The sequence below is a fragment of the Saccopteryx leptura genome, chromosome 13 (assembly GCF_036850995.1).
Source record: "Saccopteryx leptura isolate mSacLep1 chromosome 13, mSacLep1_pri_phased_curated, whole genome shotgun sequence".
NCBI classification, from domain to species: Eukaryota; Metazoa; Chordata; class Mammalia; order Chiroptera; family Emballonuridae; genus Saccopteryx; species Saccopteryx leptura.
The window spans coordinates 5864961-5887572 of record NC_089515.1 but is presented as its reverse complement, the minus strand read 5'-3'; the positions used below and the strand labels follow the sequence as shown (position 1 = coordinate 5887572).

The window sequence follows — 22612 nt, the reverse complement described above, 5'->3', positions numbered from 1 at the left end:
GAAACCCTTCATATATGTCCAAATCTGAAATTTTATATATTAAACTAGTCTAAAGTTATTTTTTTTTTTTTTCATTTTTCTGAAGCTGGAAACAGGGAGAGATAGTCAGACAGACTCCCGCATGCGCCCGACCGGGATCCACCCGGCACGCCCACCAGGGGCGACGCTCTGCCCACCAGGGGGCGATGCTCTGCCCATCCTGGGCGTTGCCATGTTGCGACCAGAGCCACTCTAGCGCCTGGGGCAGAGGCCACAGAGCCATCCCCAGCGCCCGGGCCATCTTTGCTCCAATGGAGCCTTGGCTGCGGGAGGGGAAGAGAGAGACAGAGAGGGAAAGCGCGGCGGAGGGGTGGAGAAACAAATAGGCGCTTCTCCTGTGTGCCCTGGCCGGGAATCGAACCCGGGTTAAAGTTATTTTTTAAATGTGGTTAAAGTGGCATAGTCAGCCATCCTTAATTTTTAAAATATTAAAATATTTAAAAATAATTCACATATGAAATATACCCTTTTATTTACTTACATTTTTGACATATACTCTTTTAGAAGGTGTGTAACCCGGCGTCCTGTTCCAGTGTGCCCACAGCTGTGCAGCTGTCACTACTCTCTCATTTTGTTTTGCAGCCCCCAGAGGAAGCAGACACCCGTCAGCAGTCACCCCCCACTCCCCGGCCCCTCCGCTCCCAGCCCGGAAACCACTCTTCTACTTTCTGTCTCTGTGGGTTTGCCTGTTCTGGACATTTCATATAAATGGAATTATACACTATGTGGCCTTTTGTGTGATCTTTTAAAAATTATTGATTGATTTTAGAGAGAGGAGAAGTGAGGGAGAGAGAGAGAGAGAGAGAGAGAGAGAGAAAGAAACACTGACTTATTGTTGTACTTATTCATGCATTCCTTGGTTGATTCCTGTATGTGCCCTGACTGGGGATCAAACCTGCAACCTTGACGTATGGGGACGACACTCTTAACCAACTGAGCTACCCGGCCAGGGCCTTGTGCAGTCTTTACTAATTTTTAAAATAAACGTTATGTGTTTTGCTTGTGTTCAGGTGTTCCTCCTGGTAGAAAGTATGTTTTCGAGTTGTTAAAATGTCGTACTTGACAATGTCGTCGTACTACAAGGTCTCACTGCTCTATACCGGGCGGACCCTCTCACTGTCCTTAGGAATCTCCAGTTTGTCATGGGTGTTCAGAATACTATAACTAATGTAAGAGAAACCCCAAAAGAAGGTGTAACTGCCGCAAACCCTGAAGTTTTCATTAACTTTAGTGATGGGGAGGTGGCTTTTCCTGGTGGTATTTAGGGGCGAACTTGCGTCCAGAATGTTTTAAATGCTTACCTGTGACCCTAAAGCGAGTTTGACACTTTCTCGTCCCTCCTCGCAGTCACGTGTCTGTCATCCACTGGCCGCCGTTGTACGGTGTGGGGTACGGTTGCCCAGAGCTCCGTCCACTTTGTCGGAAAATGCCGAGACCGCATCTGAACAACTCCTGTGTGTGCCTTTGTTTCAGACAAATGTTGGTAAAAGAAGTTAGAAATCGGCTTTCTGCATAGCAAACTGGTTTTCTGTCTTCGAGGACTGCATACACGTATAATGGCGTACGCAAAGCAATCGAGTGTTGTCGAATCTGAAGCAGCAGTTTTTACTGGTCTGGTTTGTGTTTGATTTCTCAGTTTGTTGTGTACGAGTTTCGTCTTATTTTGATGAACTCTCCCTGAGCTGTTTTGGATGACTGTGGCGTATCGGTCCTCTAGTTTTGAAAGTTTTCCAAGCACTCTTGTAAACATGGGTCCAATCTGGCCGTTAGTCTGACGGTTTTTGAAAGGTATCCCTTTCTACACCTTTCCACTTAACTTCATTAACTCCGGCGCTTCTTTTCCCTACTTCAGAATAATGCAGTGCCTTCTTTCTGGTCCTTCAAGGCATTGGTGACGTACATTCTAATTCCGTTTCCGTGGAAGCCAAGTAAACATGGGCTCCTCGTGCTGTGTGACATCCTGTGAGTTTTGAGGGTTCTCAATGCATGTAATTCAGTCTGGAAACTGACCTGCTGTAAAGAACGTGTCTTGTTAAAAACATTTAGTTATATCAACAACCAAAAATACCAATATATTCATTCTTCACTTCTGTTGATAGACTGGCCGAGATCTTAGAACAATCTGTTCGTATTTAAATTTGCCTTACAACACCATGTGAAAAGCATCTTAACAAATTCGTCGCGTTCTCTTTGATTCCCTGTGAATTGGGATTCATGACTTCGGAGGTGAAACACTTGCATTCACAAGCGTGTACCAGACCAGGATGAAAGTCCAGGGACTCACGGAATTCAACACATTCGTTAAAACGGTACTGTTCTGACAGCAGAAACCGTTTTCTGCTTGGAAATTCTGTGTCACATGTGGGAGTGCTGTCCTCTGATCCTTATCATCATGTTACTTCTGCTGTCCCTTCTATTGTCGCTGTTTTCTCGGCTGCCACGGTACTTTCTGAAGTGGTTCTGCACACCGCTCAGCAGTCTCAGGGTTTATTCCGCCGTCGGACAGCTTTCCACAGTCAGAAGCCCCTGCCGCATTCAGCCTTCCCATTGCCTGCTCTGAGCTCGCACCAGGATCCATCCTTCCCCTTGTATTCGAGTTTTGGAATGGTCAATAATTGTAGAGAAAAGTGGAAACCATATCTGAAGTGAAAGCAAACACAGGAGCTATTCAAATGCATTTAAGAATCGCCACTGTTTTTAATCGAGGCCCATAATTGTATAAGCTGATTCTTCTGCGACACTCACTGAATTTTTGATGGGCTATGTGCAGGATCCCTGCCCTGGGACATCTGTGTCATCCAGGCTGCTCCGCTCTGTGGGTGGCCCTTGTGCATGCTGTTTTATCTGGAATCCCCAGGCTTTGTGGGGGCCAGAGGCATCGCAAAGTGACGGTGTGCCTAAGGACTGCGTAAATCACACAGCCTCGCCTGCAGTCACACCCTCGCGTCTTACAAATCAAGTACAGTATTTTGACCAATTTTATTACATGATTTTTTCCCCCTGCTTTCCTGCTGACCTCTATGTGCAGTCCACACGGAAGGACTGAGTTCTTCCTCACCTCCTTGAGGGCCAAGGGGCAATATAAATAATTTGGTGTTCTCTCTCCTCACGTTTGTTTATTCACTCAGCTACCGATATCAGTGTGGACTCACGGATGCATACTTTATACGTTGGGTTTAGGTCAAGGCTACAAAACTCACTGTGGTGCTCCGTGCCCCAGCTCCGGCCGGCGGGAGGTTTTCCATCTGGTCCAGCACTGTGGGCCTTTTTTTTTTTTTTTAAAGCATTAACTTACTTTCTGGCAGGATAGGATGCCCCAGACTCATATGGGTATTTCCTGCCCATTTCTAGACTTGGTCTTTTCTCTAAGGAATCCACTTTCTTCAATTGCAGAATGGTGTTGGAAACTGAGATCTGGGTGTAGGAATGCTTGTGGCCCCTGGGGTATCATTGCCTTTGGGCCCTTCCGGTTGTGACAGAGCAGGGACGGTGACTGTGTACAATCCCCCCCCCCCCCACCATAAATGTCTGCACAGGTAAGTGATGCTAAACATGAGGTCACTCCATCTCCCACTATCACTTGTTCACACGTGGGTCATTCTGGTCTCCTCTCCTGGCTTATGTGTGAACTCCCACTCCCCCGGGGAGAAACCCGCCCCTCCCCATCCCCCCATCTGCCAGCCGGCCGTTAATTGTTCAATTCTACCATCTGTGCGCAGCAAGATTGTAACTGTTGACCTGTGCCCTGTGGGAAATGTTATCAACTGGGATCTAGTACTTGTGTATTTTTTCTTTGCCTTAAAGTGTAGGGATCCCTCTCCTTTCCAAAGCGACTCAGGACTTTCCTCGCGCCCCTCAGTGAGGTGGTTTCGTACATTTGTGATAAGTTGTCTTGTCACATTCGGTATTCCATCTCGGGGTCCCACCACCACCTGAATGATTTTTAAAAGCTCGCCAACATTAGCTTCACTCGTGCTGTAAAGTTCTACGGTTTTGGACAAATGCACTTCAAGTGTCGACCTTTCCGGTGTTGTAAATGGTTTCCCTGCCCTGAAAATGCCCCGTGTGTCACCTGCTCATTCCTCCTCCCCTGCTCTTTAACTGCCTTCCATAGTCTCTCCTTTTCTAGAGTGTCGTATGACTGCAATCACACAGATGTATCATTCACTTAGTAATAGGCGTGTAACATGCTCCCATGTCTTTTCATTGCTGAATACCATTCCACTGTAGGGTGTACCCATGTTTTTTTTTATTCATCCACCCATTGGGGGATCTTTGACTTCCAGCTTTTGGCAATGATGAATAAACAAAAAGTGAAATAGACATATTTTGCAAGATTTTGTGTGGACATAGGTTTTCAAATCAACCTAGGGGCTAATTGCTGGATTATACGCTAAGACTCTGTTTGACTTGGTAAAAACACTTGCCCAACTGTCTTCTTTAAGTGGTTGCGCCTTTTTGCATTTCCAGCATCAGTGAGAGAGAGTTCCTGTTGCTCTGCGTCTTTGTCAGCACTTGGTGTTGTCAGGGTTTTGGATTTCAGCCACTCTGATATGTGTGCAGTGGTGTCACGTTGTTGTTTTACTTTGCAATTCTCAAATGACTTATGATGTTGAGCACCTTCTCATATGTTAATTTGGCATCTATCTGTCCTCTTTGGTGAGGTATCTATTCAGATCTTTTGCTAGATATTTCTTAATTGGGTTGTTTTTCCTATTGTTGAGTTTTAAGAATTATTTTTATAGTTTGCATACAAATCCTTTATCCAGAAGATGTTTTGCAAATATTTGTAAAATGCCATCATTTTTTTAAAATTGGCAAATGTGTCTATTTCACTTTTGTTTTTGAAGTGAACTTTTACAGAGGACATGGTTGTAGGCTGACAGCTATGTTTTCTCTCCTTAAAGTTTTACTTTATTGTTCTCTGTCTTCCACTGTTGTTGCTGAGAATTCTGTCATTCTGAGGTTCCTTTGTAAGGAGATGTGCATTTTCTCTCTAGTTGCTTTTAGGACCTCATCGCTACTTTTGATGTTTTGTTGTTTCATTTTTTGGGGGCCTGGATATGGTGTTTTCCTTTTTCCTGCTTGAGCTGTGTCTGCTTCCTGAAATTGTGAAGCTATACTATACTATATTTTTAAGTAGTTGTGGTACATTTTTAGTGATCATTCTTTTAATGTTTCTTCCCCCCCATTTTCTTTATTCTTCCTTTCTGAAACTCTGAATAAATGTATGTTGGATCTCATTCTATCGATATATATTCAGTTTTTGCTTTTCTTCTGGGTGGATAGGGAAATTCTTCAGCCAAATAATTATCTTTTCATCTCTGCTTACTTGGCTATTTAATCTGCTCACTTAGTTTTTAACTTCAGCAACTATATTTTCATTCCTAGAATTTCAATTTCCTTCTGGTCATGCATAATGTGTTTTTTTTTTTTTTTTGTATTTTCAACTTTGTAAATGAATTTTGCTTCACTATGTAAAGTTAAGTGCACAATATTTTTTATTAAAGTATTGCCAGTAATAAATGATTGACTATGGAGAGTAGTTTGTTTTTAAAATTGAGTTCAAGTCACATGCATTAACTAACATGGAGGGATATTTACCCATAGACGGTTTCTGTGCTAAGGAAATCTGGATTTTCACCAGCTATTGCTGGTGGTTGTCTCTGGGGAGGAGCTTATGAAAGAACTTTTATTTCCAGCTTCACAATTTCCATATTGATCGGTTTCTGCTGTTAAACAATGAGTAGGTATTAAGTGTATATATAATAAAAAAAAAATCAAGCTATCACCCTTTTGGGGAATGTGCTTAATCAAGAGAATTATTTTTAAAAGTTTCCCGTATCTGAATATCTGTCTTTGCTGCTTTCCTGAGACGTGTGTCCAGCGTGCTTTTAGAACTCATGACACTGCCGGGCACTTCTTTCTTGTTAAGTGAGGCTGTGCTTGAATGCCTTCTGTTGTGTTGATTTTTATTTGTAGGATTATTTTGTAATTTCAGTTTTGAAAGAGGCATACATTTACACACTCCATACTCCATAACACAGTTAGTGTGGTTGCAGACAAAAATTTTTGGTTTGAAGCTGATTTCAAGTAGAAAGCTCTTAAATGGTGTTAGGAAATTGAAGGGAAGAGTTGAATGGGGGTAGTGGGAAGTATGTGAAGAGCGGGAAGAGGCCTGACCTGTGGTGGCACAGTGGATAAAGCGTCGACCTGGAAATGCTGAGGTCACCGGTTCGAAACCCTGGGCTTGCCTGGTCAAGGCACATATGGGAGTTGATGCTTCCAGCTCCTCCCCACCTTCTCTTTCTCCCTCTCTCTCTCTCTCTCTCCCTTTCTCTCTCCTCTCTAAAATGAATAAATAAAATTAAAAAAAAAAAAAAAAGAGCAGGAAGAGATGGAGGAGGGGAGTTGGAAAGAGAAGCAGTGCCCGCTGGGAAGATGAGGAAGACTGATCATGTTCAAGTTGAGAGACGAAAGCTGTCCGTTCCTAACTAGGGCAGAGACGGGAAGCCGATCCCTTTTTAAACTGTTTCTGCTGTGTTGGAGGAGAGACGTTTTGAAAGGACCAGTGTAAAGTAGTAGCTGCTTTTGAATTTTGCTCATCGAATAGATTTAATTACTATTTACAATGAGGGTCTGACAATGAATCTTGGCCATTAAGGCAAGCTTAGAGCCAAGAAACAAATGAACATGAAAACAATGCCATTGTTGAAGCAGGGGAATTCTTATATAGGACATTATTCGGATAAATGCAGAGGACAATGACTGTTATTTATAATTAATGCCCGATTTACGATCCTGGTTTTTTCCATACTGACTGCAAAAGGACAATTTATATTGCTGTGTACACTCTGGTAACCTATTTATTGATAGAATGAGTGATTTTGGAGAGGTTTATTGTGAGAATTTGTTTTTATATGGTCAGTTCATCCAATCATTCTGTTTGTTCTTTTCGTTGAAAGCCATTGCAAAGCTGTTGGAGAAGCAGGGATGTGGTGATAAGGGAGAAAAGAACTTTCTTTGGAGGAGAAACAGTGTACAGCAAGTAATACGATTAATAGGTTTTCATTAATGAAGTACGACTCTTAAACATTCCTACTTACCAGGTATGTTGACGATCGGGTAGATTTTCCTCTGGAGGTCTGATATTTGTTGGACTGCTCTACTGCTCTTAAAATGATCTGATTCCCTCCGGGGTTTGGATTTGAGCAGAGAAGTTTGCACTGCATGTTCTCATCAACTTAAGTGTAACAATGAGTCCCTTTTCTTGCTATAGTGTCCTTTATGTCCTTTCTGGACTGCGACCTTGAGACATGAGCTCAAATGTCTCAGCACCTTGGTCATTTTCCATTAGAGCAAATATTACAACTTCGGGGGTGGGGCGGGGTTCTCGTTTAATTATTTTCTGCAAGCCTGTAGACTCAATGAGAGCTGGAACCTTCTGTCCTGTCCTATACTCCCAAATCCTTAGCAGAGTGCTGACCACGGAGTAAGATTAAAAAAAAAAAGGAGTCAAAGCACAGGAAATGGCTAGATAGGGAACAGAGAAAGAAAATGGCAGTTGAGAGAAATTTAACACAGTGGTCACTCTTTACACCAGAACATGTGCTAAAAACTGTAGAATTTCAAGGCTTTTTGTGTCAGTATGCATAATTGCATCATGTTTATGTTAATAAGAGATGTTCATAGCAACATAGTTGATTTATGTTCTGAGCTGGATTGAGTTAGGGTTTATAGGGTTTTTATGGTAGGCAACTGACAGACGTCTGGTCAAGAGACAGTGTCATGTCCAATGGGATGACACATGCTGGAAGATGTATGTGCGGTATAATAACCCGAACTCACATAACGTAAGCATTGGAGGGCTCTCTCTGCTTCTTTGAAGTTGCTGTCTACTATGAATACCTGTGGGTAAATAATATGCAGCCTAAATATTGATAATCATTGATAGCTATAGAATAAAATAAAAGTTAAATGTAGTGTGTTAAGACATTACTTACCTTTCATGGCTAATTGCACCATATTTTAAGGAGTTATAAAACAGAATTGCTTGGACATTCGAATATCCGGCCCGAATCAGACATTTATTGTGTGGGCGGGTGGAAAGCGAATGAACCTTAGTTCACTCTCCGTGAGAACTTAGTCTCTGGTTAGATCAGATGTATCATTGGAATATGGAAAATACCAAATACACACACCTCCCCTGGCCTGCTGAGTTTGAAACCGAACCACCTTGATAACATTTTAATGTCACTGAAGTATGGGATACCTGGGTGCCCAGTAACTTGGGCGATGAATAAGGCAAGGCTAAGGACAGCAATACATCCACACCTGGGGACCTTGTTCTGTCCTTTTATTAAACAGTCCTTTTATTAGCATCAATTTCCACATGCTGCCACCCAGCTTAAGAAACAAAATGTTGCCAATAAGTTTTTTTTTCTGTCATTCCCTTCCTTTCCTTCCCACCCTCTCTTGATATTCTTTTGTTTTCTCAAACTTTAGGTTAATTGTATAATTCTGTACATGTCATTTCACAATTTGCTTTTGTGGTTCAACCTCACACAGATTTACTTATGTTAATGCAGTAGACCCGATTAATTTTTTTTTCAGGCTTAAAATTGCTTTTTCACCAAGTACATTTGCCATTCAGTATTCTGTTAGACCCAATTAACTTTAACTTTAATATTAACTGCGGTGTACTATCCCAATGTATGACTGCTCATTACTCAGTCTCCCCATGTTGGCCATTTAGGTTATTTTCAATTTTTTCCAAATGCAAAGTTACCGAGAAGATTCCCACACAAGTCAGGAAGGAGCGGAATTGCTGGGTGGTCAACAGTGCATGTCCTGGGCTTTAGGAAACCCTGTCAAGTAGCTCTCCAAAGAGGTTCACCAGTTTCTGTTTCCACTGGCAGGTTGGGAGTATGCCCACTCTTTCTCTTCTCTGCCGTTGTCGGATTTCAAGTGTCATGAATTTGGCGATTTGTGGCTGCTTCTCGTTTGACTTGCACGGTTCCGAGGGGTCAGTGAGGTGGAGTACACTCCCCTGGCCCTCCACGTCGGCTGAGCTTTGCCACAGCCCTTTGCACTGGTTTCCATTCAATTTCATAGATGAAGCGACACCTCGCAGTCATTTCAGTTTCCTCTCTTTTTGACTAGAAAGTTTGAAGATGTTCTTCATTGTGCTAACTGGTGGTTATTTTTGAAATTTTAAACGATCTACTTTTGTCCTTGGCCCTCCCCTTTTTTAATTAGAGTTTTATGGGATTCCATTTTACCAAAGCAGTACAATAAGAGGTTTGGAATGAAACTCAGCTATGTTGTTTCATTTTTAAGTGAAAGGAGGGACAGTCACCACTCTGTGGGTATTGTGATACAGGACTGGAAAATTCCCTCTTCGGTGTATATTTATGGAAAGCACAGTTTTTGATACTTGAAAGATCTGAGATGTAGGGATGACTGCGATCTCTGTGCCATGGAATATGTTCTGGATTTACGGTTGCTATGTATATGTACGTGGTGCAGCCATGATGGATTGCTCTGAGGTTTCGGCCACCACTGTGCATCGTCTCCCCTCAGTATGCTGTGATCTTCATTAGGGACCATCTGCCACGAGAGGCCAGGCTGCCGATGACCCCTGTTGGTGAAATTTGACCTCAGTAAAATTGCAGGTATTTTTTGGGAGGACAGAGAAACTACTGTTCTGCTTTCATGGTATTGTATTTCTCGAACGAATACAATAAACCCTTCCCCATCTGTGGTTTTGCTTTCCGCGGTTCCAGTTACCTGCAGTCAACCCCCGTCTAAAAACGTTAAAGTGAAAATTTGAGAAATAAACAACTCACAGACTTTAAAATTGCACGTGGGTCCAGAGCAGCATAATGAAGTCTCAAGCCGTCCTGCTTGGTCTCCCGCGATGTGAATCATCTCCGTGTCCATGCCATACGTACATGCTCCCTGCCCTCTGGTCACTTAGCAGCTGTCCCAGAGGTCACGGGGACCGTCGTGGTATCGCAGCGCTTGTGTTCATGTAGCCCTTAGAGCCGTCTAACGCGACGTCGCCACGCCCACGTCATTCCCCTCACTGTCATCATATAGGTGCTGTCCCCAGTCACACCATCACAAGAAGGGTGAGAACAGGACAATAGGGTGTTGAGAGAGAGAGACTACGTTCACATTACTTCCACAGTGTATTGTGATAAATGTTCTATTTATTATTGTTGTGAATCTCTTCCTGTGCCTAATTTATACATTTAACTTTATCACAGGGGTGTATGTACAGGAGAAAAACAGAATGTACAGGGTTCGGTACCACCTCAGTTTTGGGCATCCACTGGGGCCTGGGGGCGTGTCCCCCACAGATAAGGGGGATGACTATACAGTCACATCGACTTCTTCTCTTCAGCATGTCCTGCCTTTTAGGGTGCTCGTCACAGCTGCTAATTCCTGAACAGCTATGGTCACAGTTCCCCTCTGTGTAATGTCTAAAATCTGCTCACCTGCCTGTCATCAGGGTGCTGAGTCATTTGATGTTCTTAACTGACTCGTTCTGTCGGTCCCCTCTTTTGGTCCCCCCTGTTATGTTATTACAACATATACTTTTTAAAATTTAGGGTGCCGAGGCCTAATATTATACAGTGGTTTAGTTCAACTTTATAGCATTCTGTGTTTCAACCTACAATTTCGAAATGATAGCTCTTAGGAGTGGATTTCTGATGCACTCGACAGCCGTATTTTATGCCATCTCTGTAACCACAGGGACCGAGTGGAGACAGTGTGGGAAGCCCTCTGCAGTTCCCGTTCCTGGCATTTATTACTTGACAGACAGCAACAGGGCATAAAATTGTTTGTCAGATTTGCATAAGAACTTCTTACACCGAACTCCTGTGGTGCCAACAAGTCCATAAATCCTCACATAATTGTCCTTTTGAGGAACGCTGAGCTGTTTTGTTCCTTCTGTTTCTCCAATTTCATTTTTTCAGGAAAACTTTTTGTGTGATTGGCACACAACAGAAGCAGCAGTTCAGATGCTACAGAAATGTTGACCTGAGACCTGTGAATCCTTATTGATCAATGCCATCCCTTTAAATGTAATTTTCTAAACAAAAATTTTAAAAATGTAAAACAAAACAAAACTTGCCATGATGAACAGAACCTACCAACTGTTTAAAAGGACTGTGCGAATGGAAAGTAAGGGTCTTTTCCTTTTTGTCAGGAATCTTTAGAAAGGCTAAAAAGTAGGTTTTAAGCCTGAGTTTGTGACATGAGATCATGTGATCAGCTGCATTGTGACGCTGGTCATCAGACTTGGAACAAACAAGCAGAAGCAGCTTCTAAAAGATCTATCTGATCCTTGCTGTAGTCAGGAAAAAAAAAGACTTCTAAAAATTCTGTGTAACAGGCGGCATCTACACGGTGCCCATGAATGTGTGTATTTGGGCGTGTTGTATACATTTTATAAAACTTGTATAAAGTTTATGGACACAGTTCCCCAAACAGTATTTCTACTGATACAAGATAAATACCTCTTGGTTAACTAAATAAGAAACAGCAAAAAGGTCAGCTTTTGAGTTTTTAAAAATGTTGACTTAGGTCACCTTGGGAAAGATGTATTGTCACACAGCCAGCGGTGAAGCCCAGGGCACAGGGGCTCAGGGCTGTCATCCCGGGTGCAGCCTCTCTGCAGTCCAGCTCTGCTCTCAGCCGTGGGTTCAGAACAGAGGGCGGAGGAGCTGGTTCACATGCTGGTAGTGATCTTGACCTCGCAGCCTTTCCCAACGTGACGTGTGTTCTCTGCCCTTGTACATTCTTTTCGAATTTATCTATGAAGTGTTTCATTTTACCCACGTTTCAACCTTTCCCCCGCTTGTCAGCACCGCCCTTCCCCCCTCCACATTCCATGCCACACGCAGAGAGCTCGCGGCTAGCTCCCGACCCTGGCTCGCAGCGCCCAGGTGCACGTCAGCCGCACGCCTCTGCCCTCCTGGCCTCCACCTCCGGCTGAGGAGGTCTTCTTAGGCTGTCTTTCCTTCCCACAGACGGACCGGACCGGGTTCCTGGGGGGGGAGGGGCAGCCTGTGAGGGCAGCCCTCTCCTCTTCCCCCTGCGCACGTCAGCCCTGAGCTTCCGAGAAGTAATTACCTGGGGTCTCACTTTCTCTCATCAAGTTGTTGTCCTTGTTTTTCAATTTCCTTGGGCTTCAAGCTGGTTCACAGGTTAAACCTGATTGAAAATGAATGGTTCGAGGAAATCTAAAAACCTGATAAATAGTAGAGTTTTCAGCCCCAGTCTACACTTGACATCCCTGCTCCTAAGAGGTGATATGGTGTGGGGTTAAAAGTAGGGGGACTCCTGAGCCAGACTGCCTGTGTTTTAAACCTGTTTTTTCTGCCAGTTACTGCTGTGTGACCTTGGCAAGTTACTTAACCTCTCTGTGTCTGAGAGCTTTAATTTATTGTTTATTTATTTATTTAAAGTGAAAGTTTGTTAGTCTGCCTCAGCTTTTTGATAATGGTGAGAATAGACATCTTTCTACCATCTAGAGCTGTGGTGAGGGGTAGAGGGTAAAGGTGAAGTGTCCACAGCAGTGCCCGGCACAAGTCAGTGCCCTCATCTGAGCGGTGGGCCCGGGTCTCCAGCATCTGTCAGCTCCCACCAGGGTCAGTGCCGACCTAGGCTGCTGCACCCTTTCATAGCGATGTCTGCTAGTGACCTCTTTATATATGCCCTTTAAAATCCTAGAACCAACATCCTGAAATATGTGTGTCTGCAGGTCAAGGCAAAAATGCCAGATGTTTTATCAAAGAGAAAACGTAAACTATATGAGTACAGTGTATCGGGATCAAACACACCTGTCAGACTGCTCCAGGTTGGCCAAAAGCCAAACCAGAACAAGTCTGGGCTCATCCACTGCTTAGTGTTTGGCCACCTGAAAGATGAGCAGCCCCGGCCTGGAGGCATTCGTCACGTCCTGGCCTTCCTGGCCCTGCCTGGCATCGGCTGCTTTCCGCCCAGACCAGCTCTTACCAAGTGGAGATTTGCATCTGGATAAGTTTTGTTTCAAAGTAAGGAAAATGGAACATTACGGCTGGTCAGTGCCCAGACCTTTAGTGTCTGGGTAAGCCGGGTGGTGACTCAGGAGCACCCAGCTGCCACCACCGCCCTGCGTCCAGTGTGGCTTCAGTCACCGAGTGCTGGACCTGGGAGAGGCCACAGGACGGGGAGATTTGGATCTCTCCTAAAAACAAATAACGTAAACTGACTTCCCAGACACCCCGCCTGCTCTGGCGTCCCAGATCTGAGGAGGTGCTGCGCAGAAGGGGAGTTCTGGCTCCATCCTGAGCCTGCAGCTGGCAGCGGGCAGGCTGCCAACTCTGGTGGCCATGGACCATCCGTGGCCAGTGCCAACTTCATCAGTAGAGGGCTCTTGTTGTCTGCCTGCATCAATGATTCGTAATGAGCAAGCGACCAGCAACGCTTTCATAACTGGGAATGTTATCTTTTTCCTCCTCGTATAAATTTGTGGTGAACCATTTGGTCCGTCCCTTTTGAAATTTGGCATTAATTGAGGATTTCTTGTCTATCTTGGTTCCTAGTGGGACTCTAGGCCAGATATCTTTGGAATAAAAATAATATTTGGCCTCTACTTCTGCTGAGAATCATCTACAACAGTCTAGCAGTCCTGGTCTTTGAACAGCTTGGGAGCGCTCTGAAAAATAAATGGGTTGCTCGCTAGTGTCATGACGCAAGCGCGTGTCGTGACGTAAGCGCGTGTCATGACGTAGGCGCGTGTCATCATTACACGCGGCACCAGGGCTGCTGGGATTGGACGAGGTGAGAGTCGTGCTGACAGTCAGTGGGCGGCACACGGCAGGCCTCCCTAGTTCCCTTCCCACATGGGGTTGTTGGTATTTAGAACACTGAGCGAATTTTCTCCAAGAAAACCATTAGCCCCGTAAGAGTCATGTGGCTAACATTTTGAATAAACCAAAAATCACAGGAAATCGTAATATGCCCAATGTACCATGAAGCTTTATATTAGCATTTTGCTACAAATCTTGCAGACACAGTGGTAAGTCACCCTGTCGGCCCCCATCACATCTGTCCCTTCCCTGACTTCTTTGCGTTGACCCCATACTGGTGGTCTGCATCCTTACCCTCAGCATTTTGAACTGTTGCCAAGTATCTGTGCATTCGTAAATTATACATAGTGTTGGGTGGTGTGTTTTAAAAGTGTTTTACAAACGTTGGTAAGGAGGATAATAATGTATCTCTTGAACCTTGGTGTTTCTCCCCCCACTCATTTGAGACTAGCAGCCAGAGCTAGTTTCTGTTAGCTGCTGTGTAGGAGTTCATTGTTACTTAATTATTACGAAACACTGGGAGCTGAGGATTTTTTTTTTTTGCATTTTTCTGAAGCTGGAAACAGGGAGAGACAGTCAGACAGACTCCCGCATGTGCCCGACCGGGATCCACCCGGCATGGTGGCATGGGGCGACGCTCTGCCCACCAGGGGGCGATGCTCTGCCCATCCTGGGTGTCGCCATGTTGCGACCAGAGCCACTCTAGCGCCTGAGGCAGAGGCCACAGAGCCATCCCCAGCGCCCGGGCCATCTTTGCTCCAATGGAGCCTTGGCTGTGGGAGGGGAAGAGAGAGACAGAAAGGAAGGCGCGGCGGAGGGGTGGAGAAGCAAATGGGCGCTTCTCCTGTGTGCCCTGGCCAGGAATCGAACCCGGGTCCTCCGCATGCTAGGCCGACGCTCTACCGCTGAGCCAACCAGCCAGGGCCAAGCTGAGGATTTTTGACTCTGTGTCAGAGCATGTATTCAAACCCAGGATTCTCCAAGCCCATGTGCCACGCTTTTCATGAATACTAGGAAGTTATCGTGGACACAAACAGGCTTGCAGGCTGCGCCCGCAGCCTCCTATATCTCTGAACGTAAAGGAAACCTGTGGTTGTTGGTCCTCCTGGCCTGGGGCGGCCAAGACCAGGGTAGCCCTGTCTTCTGGGGTGGGTAGGGGTGGGACTACCCACATGTCAGGAGGGTCTGTCCCCTGGGCTCAGCAGGGAACAGGGTCAGCTGCTTGAGCCACTGGGTAGCACAGCCTCCTCCTGTCTGAAAAGCCAGCCTGGCAAGTCAATGATGTTTCTGAGGCCAGAAGGGCCGAGGGAGAGGGACAGGTTTTAAGAGAAGTGTAAGATACAAACCCAGCTCTCAAGTAGCTCAAATCTGGCAAGAGGAACGACACTAACACGAAACAGAGCAACCGTGTAATTTGGTGCAACTGAGCGGAACCCTGGTCATCTTTTATGGAAATGGGATATTCTGTATTTTTTCCCTTTATCTTAATTTCTAATTCAATATCTTCTGGCAGTCAGAACAAACTGATCTCACACAGGCTGTCTACTATTATTTCATTTTCTGCAGGAGGGATGGCTGGGAACAGGTGGCTGCATAGATGGGTATACGTATTTTTAACTTTAATAGATGCTTCTCTGCTGCTTTCGAAAAGGACTGTAACTCCTCTTACCCCAACCCCAGTGGATGAGTGTCCTCTCCCTACATCACCACTTCCAATAGCAATGACGTCTTGTTTTAGGTGTCTAAGTGGATGTAAAGTTACACGCCATTGTTATCCATTTCCATGACCCCTACGGAATATAAACATCTTTTTGGACAGCATGTCGCTTTTTTTTTTTTTTTTGCTGTTTTGTGCACTGCTCATCTTCTGCCTGGTTTGCGATTTGCCTTTGTGTTTTTCCCTTGGTTTGTTGGTAAGAACTGTTTATACAGAATAGATACCCACCCTTTGTCACCTGTGTTATACCTATTCGGAGCAGCTGTATCATTTGTCTCTGTCTAACCAGTCAGTTCATGGGAGAATTATTGCAGCACCTGAGTGACTTTCATCAACTCAGAGAGAACAGCCTAACTAGTTCAACCGATAACTGACCTTTCAGAAGGGTCCGTGAGTGAAGTCCGATACTGAGGGGTGTGACACGGTCAGCTTGTTGAAGAATGTGCTAGCTCACTACGTCTGCCAACTGCTCTATCCCTTAAGCTTTCCCGATATTGTTCTAGTAACGGGGGGCAGGGGGGCTCCTCACACGTGTGCCTGGTGTGCGGGAAAACTGGGTTCGATACCCGAGCAGCTCTAACGCGCTCGGCTGGTCTCCCTTCCTTACGGAAACGGAGTCCTGACATCTGTATCATTCTTTTTCAGAAGCTACAACATCCTCAAAGCCTCACCCACCTGTTGTGGGCAAAGTGACTCATCACAGCATCGAACTGTATTGGAACCTAGACAAGAAAGCGAAGCGGCAAGGACCCCAGGAGCAGTGGTCGCGGTTCGCCATTGAGGAAGAAGACCCCAGAATGCACACTTACGGTATCATTTATACGTAGGTGCAACATCGAACCGCTAACATTTGTCTTTGATTTCCAGATTAGCTGAAGTGGTGTCTGTCGTCTCCGATCAGGCTCGTTTTGAGATTAAAGAAAAAGTCAGTGGTAGAGCGTCGGCCTGGCGTACAGAAGTCCTGGGTTCGATTCCCGGCCAGGGCACACAGGAGAAGCGCCCATCTGCTTCTCCACCCCTCCCCCTCTCCTTTCTCTCTGTCTCTCTCTTCCCCTCCCGCAGCCGAGGCTCCATTGGAGCAAAGATGGCCCGGGCGCTGGGGATGGCTACTTGGCCTCTGCCCCAGGCACTAGAGTGGCTCTGGTCGCAACAGAGCGATGCCCCGGAGGGGCAGAGCATCGCCCCCTGGTGGGCGTGCCAGGTGGATCCCGGTCGGGTGCATGCGGGAGTCTGTCTGACTGTCTCTCCCTGTTTCCAGCTTCAGAAAAATACAGAAAAAGAAAAAGAAAAAGAAAAAGAAAAAGTCAGCGTCATTTGCCTTCATGCTCCTGACGAAGGATAATTTTTGGAAAAGAGTGTTAGCAAAAACTGCAATTAAATCTCCTGTACCTCTGGGAGCCTCTAGGCTTCTGAAATATTCTCTCTGTAGATTTAAAAAATATGCAATGTAGACAAGAATCAAAGGGAGAGTTGGATGGAATTCAGTGAGGTTCCCACCAGGCCGTTCTGTTCACAGATGAGGGCTGGGGTCCCGCATGTCCCCCCGGGAGAACTGTGGACCTCGTGTCATACCGCCGTTCCTTGTTAACTTTTTCCACCAGCCTGTGGCCCCTCTGTCTCCACCAGACCCCCCGGCCCCACGTTCGTGCCTGCCTGGTTGCCCCGGGCACGTTTCCTTCTGGGTTTGTGTGGCTGGTTCCGATCGGGTCAGAGGGCCCCTGCTCCAGAGGCCGTCACATGCAGCCGGTCTGCCCAGGACCTTGCTCCACACGCTTGGCAACGTTTGGCTCCGCTGGGCTGATTCTGCCTTGTTTAATTCCTGTCTCCCCACCAGGATCTAAACTCAGCGACAGGCAGATGAGATTCCTGCTTGCTTTACAGCCTGGCCCCAGCTCCTGGACGGGGCTTGTGTATGGTAGGCCCCCCAACCATCGGCTGCATGAATAAATGAGGACGACAGGAGAGATTAAGAGGCCATTTTTTTTTTTTTCCTGAAGCTGGAAACGGGGAGAGACAGTCAGACAGACTCCCGCATGCGCCCGACCGGGAACCACCCGGCACGCCCACCAGGGACGACACTCTGCCCACCAGGGGGCGATGCTCTGCCCCTCCGGGGCATCGCTCTGCCGCGACCAGAGCCACTCTAGTGCCTGGGGCAGAGGCCAAGGAGCCATCCCCAGCGCCCGGGCCATCTTTGCTCCAATGGAGCCTTGGCTGCGGGAGGGGAAGAGAGAGACAGAGAGGAAGGAGGGGGTGGGGGTGGAGAAGCAAATGGGTGCTTCTCCTATGTGCCCTGGCCGGGAATTGAACCCGGGTCCCCCGCACGCCAGGCCGACGCTCTACCGCTGAGCCAACCGGCCAGGGCCAACAGGCCGTTTTTTTCTTAGTCTTCACCCCAACTCTTCTTCCCTTTGACAGCTTTAGTGCACAATGACTCCTTCCGTGTTTCAGGAATATCAAAACTGAGCTTCCAATATGTTTTTTGTTTTTTTTTTTTGTATTTTTCTGAAGCTGTAAACGGGGAGAGACAGTCAGACAGACTCCCGCATGCGCCCGACCGGGAACCACCCGGCACGCCCACCAGGGGCGACACTCTGCCCACCAGGGGGCGATGCTCTGCCCCTCCGGGGCGTCGCTCTGCCGCGACCAGAGTCACTCTAGCGCCTGGGGCAGAGGCTAAGGAGCCATCCCCAGCGCCCGGGCCATCCTTGCTCCAATGGAGCCTTGGCTGCGGGAGGGGAAGAGAGAGACAGAGAGGAAGGAGGGGGTGGGGGTGGAGAAGCAAATGGGCGCTTCTCCTATGTGCCCTGGCCGGGAATCGAACCCGGGTCCCCCTCACGCCAGGCCGACGCTCTACCGCTGAGCCAACCAGCCAGGGCCAAGCTTCCAATATGGTTTTAGATTAAACTTTTAATTTTTTTGAGAACTGTAGGCACATATCTGGTTGTGAGAAATAATACGATACCCATTTTCCCTGGCGGTAACATTATGGAGACCTGGAGTGTGGTGTCCCAGCCGGGATGCTGGCATCTGTGTGGTCAGGACAGGGGACAGGGACAGCGTTTTCCTGGCCCCTTCTCCAGGTGGCGTGGTGAGTGGGGTGCTGGCCTGAGGGGACATGATGGTGTCTGAAGCTCGGGTTCTTTCCTGAGGTTCGGTGAATGGTTCTTTGTGTTTTAAACTTTTATTTTTATTCTTTTTTTTTTTTTTTTTTTTGATGAACAGCTCTTTGTACCTAAAAAGGAAACATGCATTTATTTGAAATATAGTTACCCCATGAAAGTAAGTCCTGGTCTGACCACTCGAAAATGTGATCTTAATCACCGCATGTCATGTATTTTGCTCCGTGAGGTAGTTTGTGTCTAAGGATGGGAATCAGGATATTGTAAGGACTTCAGTGGGGGAAAGAAAACGACTTCCGTCCGCCCCCACCCCATTTCCCTCGCGCCGTGAGCTGCACCCGGGCTCGTCCGTCAGGTGAAGCCATGCGGCTGCTCAGGTACCTCCTCTGTGCTGGTTGGCCAGGTAGACAGCCTCACCCAGAGAGACCCCCTCCAGCCCAGCGTGTTGTCCTGTTTCCCCCAGAGGGCCTGGGTGCTCTCCAGAGGGACACACGTGGATGATGTCCTGGGGTCGCGGGGCTGGCCACGCCCCCTTCACCCAGCACTGCATGCACCTGTGAGATGCTTGCGTTCGCTCAGAGAGTTGGATGACACAAACCTTGACACTAGGTGGCAGAGTTAGACTGTGTGAAGCTTGATCACTTGCTCTAGCTGTCCATAAAACTAGCAAAGACCTTTCTTTGAAGAAGCAGCTCTCTAGAAGCCCTGACTTTGGGGTTGTGGATTGAAGAGCTTCTCCCTGACTTGTCAGTTTCCGCTCTAGCCACCAGCCAGTCTCAAACCCGTGGTGTCATCCTTGACCCGGGCTCTCCTTCTCACAGCCAGTTACCTAGTTCGGTGAGCTCTTCCTTGGCCAGTCCCTCTGTGCCTCCCCGGTGGACGGTGGCACTAGCCCCTGCTAGGCGCAAGCTCCCTGCTCTGACCAGTCCATGGCTGTGTCCCGAGTTCTCAGCTGCCCAGCTTGTCTGCCCAATGAAGTGGACTTATCCTTCTTTCTTGCCTTTTATCTCTTTAATCCACCTGCTGCACGAATCTTCTTTTTGCTCTTCCTGTGGTCCCATTGTCTTCAGTGGGACTCGTGCCCCATAGGATGGAGGTCCAGACTCCTCAGGCTCACATCTCACGCCCTTCACACTTTGCCCACAACCTGCCCGCCTTGTCTCTTACCTCTGAGCAGAGAGCACTACGGCCTGTGCGGTGACTGCCCCTCGACCTCTTCTGCCTGTGCGTTCGGCCGTGGTTGCTGTTTGGACGCACTTCCCCAGCCCCGTCCCTTGTTCTGCCCAGGTCGGGTTCTGCCTCGACTGCCTGCCCTTCTGGGTCCCCGTGGTGGCTGGTGCCCCTGTCGTGCATGTCATTCATTCTCTCAGCACGCTTTAATGAACCTCCGCGTGCCAGGCCCTGTTCTGGAGGCTGGGGACACAGCCCTGGGCGCATAAACCAGCACCCCTCCTGGTGAAGGGACAAGCAGGAAATAAGACAAAGAAGCAAACGTATGCGGCATCAAGTATCATCTCTGTGTCTCGGTGGCGTCCTCCCCTCATGGTGCCCGTGTGTGTTGGCCGAGGCTCCATCCTCGTGTCTGCCCGCCACAGTCTGGGCGGACAGAGTGGCCTCTGCCTCAACATCGTCCGTCACCATGGCAGCAGGGCGAGCACATGGCCTGATGCTTCTGGAATCTTCTCAGAATGACACACTTCCATTCTGCTGATGCTTCATGGCCCCAAGCAAGTCATCTGGCCAATCTGCATCAGACGGGGGAGGGATGTGGGCTCCCAGGGAGGCAGCGAGGACCCGTGAACACCATCCAGTCCTCCACGGGTGGCCGGAGGCCGGGCCTGAGCTGCTAGAGTAATGGGGGTTGAGGGGGGGGGACGGCGGGTACTGGCGACACTCAGTGTGGGGCCGGCAGACACCCAGCTGTGGAGGAGGCAGCGGGGAGAACGGCCTGGGGGGTAGGTGGCCGGAGCCGGATTCCAGTGGCAGCAGCAGCGACCTGGATGAGGTGCCGGGCAGGGGCACCAAGAGGAGGCTGGTGCCTGGCTGCCGTTGGTCACGTTGGGATTTAGTGTCTTCTGTTTTGTGTTTACGCAGCTCTTGTAGCGAATGTTTGCTCATTGGTAACAAAAAGAAGGCCGTGCTTTATTAAACGTTGTATCTTTTCCTGTTGTGGGAACAGTTGGAAGTTTCCTTCACTGTCTGCGCAGCCACCAGGGCGGGTAAGCGGTGCCCCGCCTCCATCGGCCCGATGTGCTCTTGCTCGTCACCTGTGTCTGTGTGAGAATCGGGGCTCATCCCGCGTGTGTGCTGTAACCACAGTGGGGTGCCCCACGGGCGGCTCTGTCCCCCCTGTGCCCGCTTCTCCCCACAGGGCCCTCTCTGCCAGCGTCGGGGCCCCAGCCTCCCACAGAGGTATTCAGTGACATCTGTTTTCTAGAGCAGGTCTGTGTCTTCCTCTTTGGGGTACTAAGGTGCTGTTTGCTTCTGGGCGCTCTCTCTCGTGATACTGAGCAGTAGTGGATTTTATGGGGGGCCCTTTCAGTTTTTTGTTGCTTCCCAGTGGGGTTTGGGGAGAGTGGTGAGGCTGTTTGATTGACAGGTGAGGTGTTGGCAAGCCCACCTGGCCCAGCACTAAACCCATGTTCTTAGGTCACTTTTTATCAGAAATGGGGCCAATTCCCATGTTGCCATCTCAGCCAGACCTAGCTGCCACTTCCTCACTGTCCCTGACTCTTTTTGACACTCATCAGCAGGAAATCGGGTCAACTCATTGCTGGCAGGTTCATCTTGGCCCCGAGCTGGTCCTGCTGCAACCACAGCATGGGCCGGCATGTGCCAGTTGTGGGCATTAAATATATATATATATTTGAGGTGCATGGAATAGCACTGGATATTTATGTTGCACACAAACATCCTGGTAAAATTAGTTGTGAATCCCAGAGTATGATTCTGGCGTCTGCAGAGGTCTGCTGAGAATGTAAGGGACATCGGAGACGGGAGGCGGAGAACACAGTAGTGGGCTTGGAGCCCCAGGTATTCTGAAGGGAGGACAGGGCTGGGGTGGACTTTGCAGCAGAAAAGGAGAAAGAGATGGAAATGCATGTGTGCACACGCGCGCGCACACACACACACATACACACCCTCAAAAAGCAAGCCTCTGAGGTATAAGGAAAGAAAGATTTAGACGTGAAAATTGTAAAGAGGTGCATGGAGTTTAGTCAGAGGCCAGTGAAGGTTTTTGGCAGTGAAGGGAAGCTGAGGTCTTGGGCACTATTGGGAAAGACTGCAGTTCTGTTGACGTCTGGAGCCCTGATTGTCCTAGAAAGTGTGCTACCTCAAAGCCAGGCTTCCTGGGTCCTGCCTCCCAAGCAGAGGGACAGGTCCTAGCACCCCCACTGGGGCCCAGGGCCTTCTGAGTGGGCAGCAGACTGCCCTCCTGCATTTCTGGGGGCTTGTTTTGCAGGCTGCAGATGGGGGGATGTGCTCCTTCTTCCTCTGGAGGCAGGTGGTTTTCCATTGCTTGCCTCCCACCAGTGTCCTGTTCTGTGAGTGTTTGTCTATTCCCCACAAACATTCTCCCGATGCACGAAATCATCTGGTCTGAAGCTATAGTCTTGTGTGCCGCTGACACCCCTGCTGTGTTCTGTGGCTCAGGGCTGCAGCCACAGTGACACTCCACTGTGCTCTCTGTGGCTCAGGGCTGCAGCCACGGTGACGCCCCACTGTGCTCTCTGTGGCTCAGGGCTGCAGCCACGGTGACGCCCCACTGTGCTCTCTGTGGCTCAGGGCTATAGCCACGGTGACGCCCCACTGTGCTCTCTGTGGCTCAGGGCTGCAGCCACGGTGATGCCCCACTGTGCTCTCTGTGG

At 48.0% G+C, this 22612-nt stretch overlaps 1 protein-coding gene across 1 annotated transcript in view; it reads left to right on the top strand.

Moving 5' to 3' along the window:
- The window catches only part of FANK1 (fibronectin type III and ankyrin repeat domains 1), a 63833-nt gene that overhangs the window by 21629 nt on the left and 19592 nt on the right, over nt 1–22612 (top strand). Inside the window, exon 2 of the mRNA XM_066355122.1 lies at nt 16267–16444. Coding sequence (XP_066211219.1) covers nt 16267–16444 — 178 coding nt within the window. The remainder of the gene's footprint in view (nt 1–16266; nt 16445–22612) is intronic.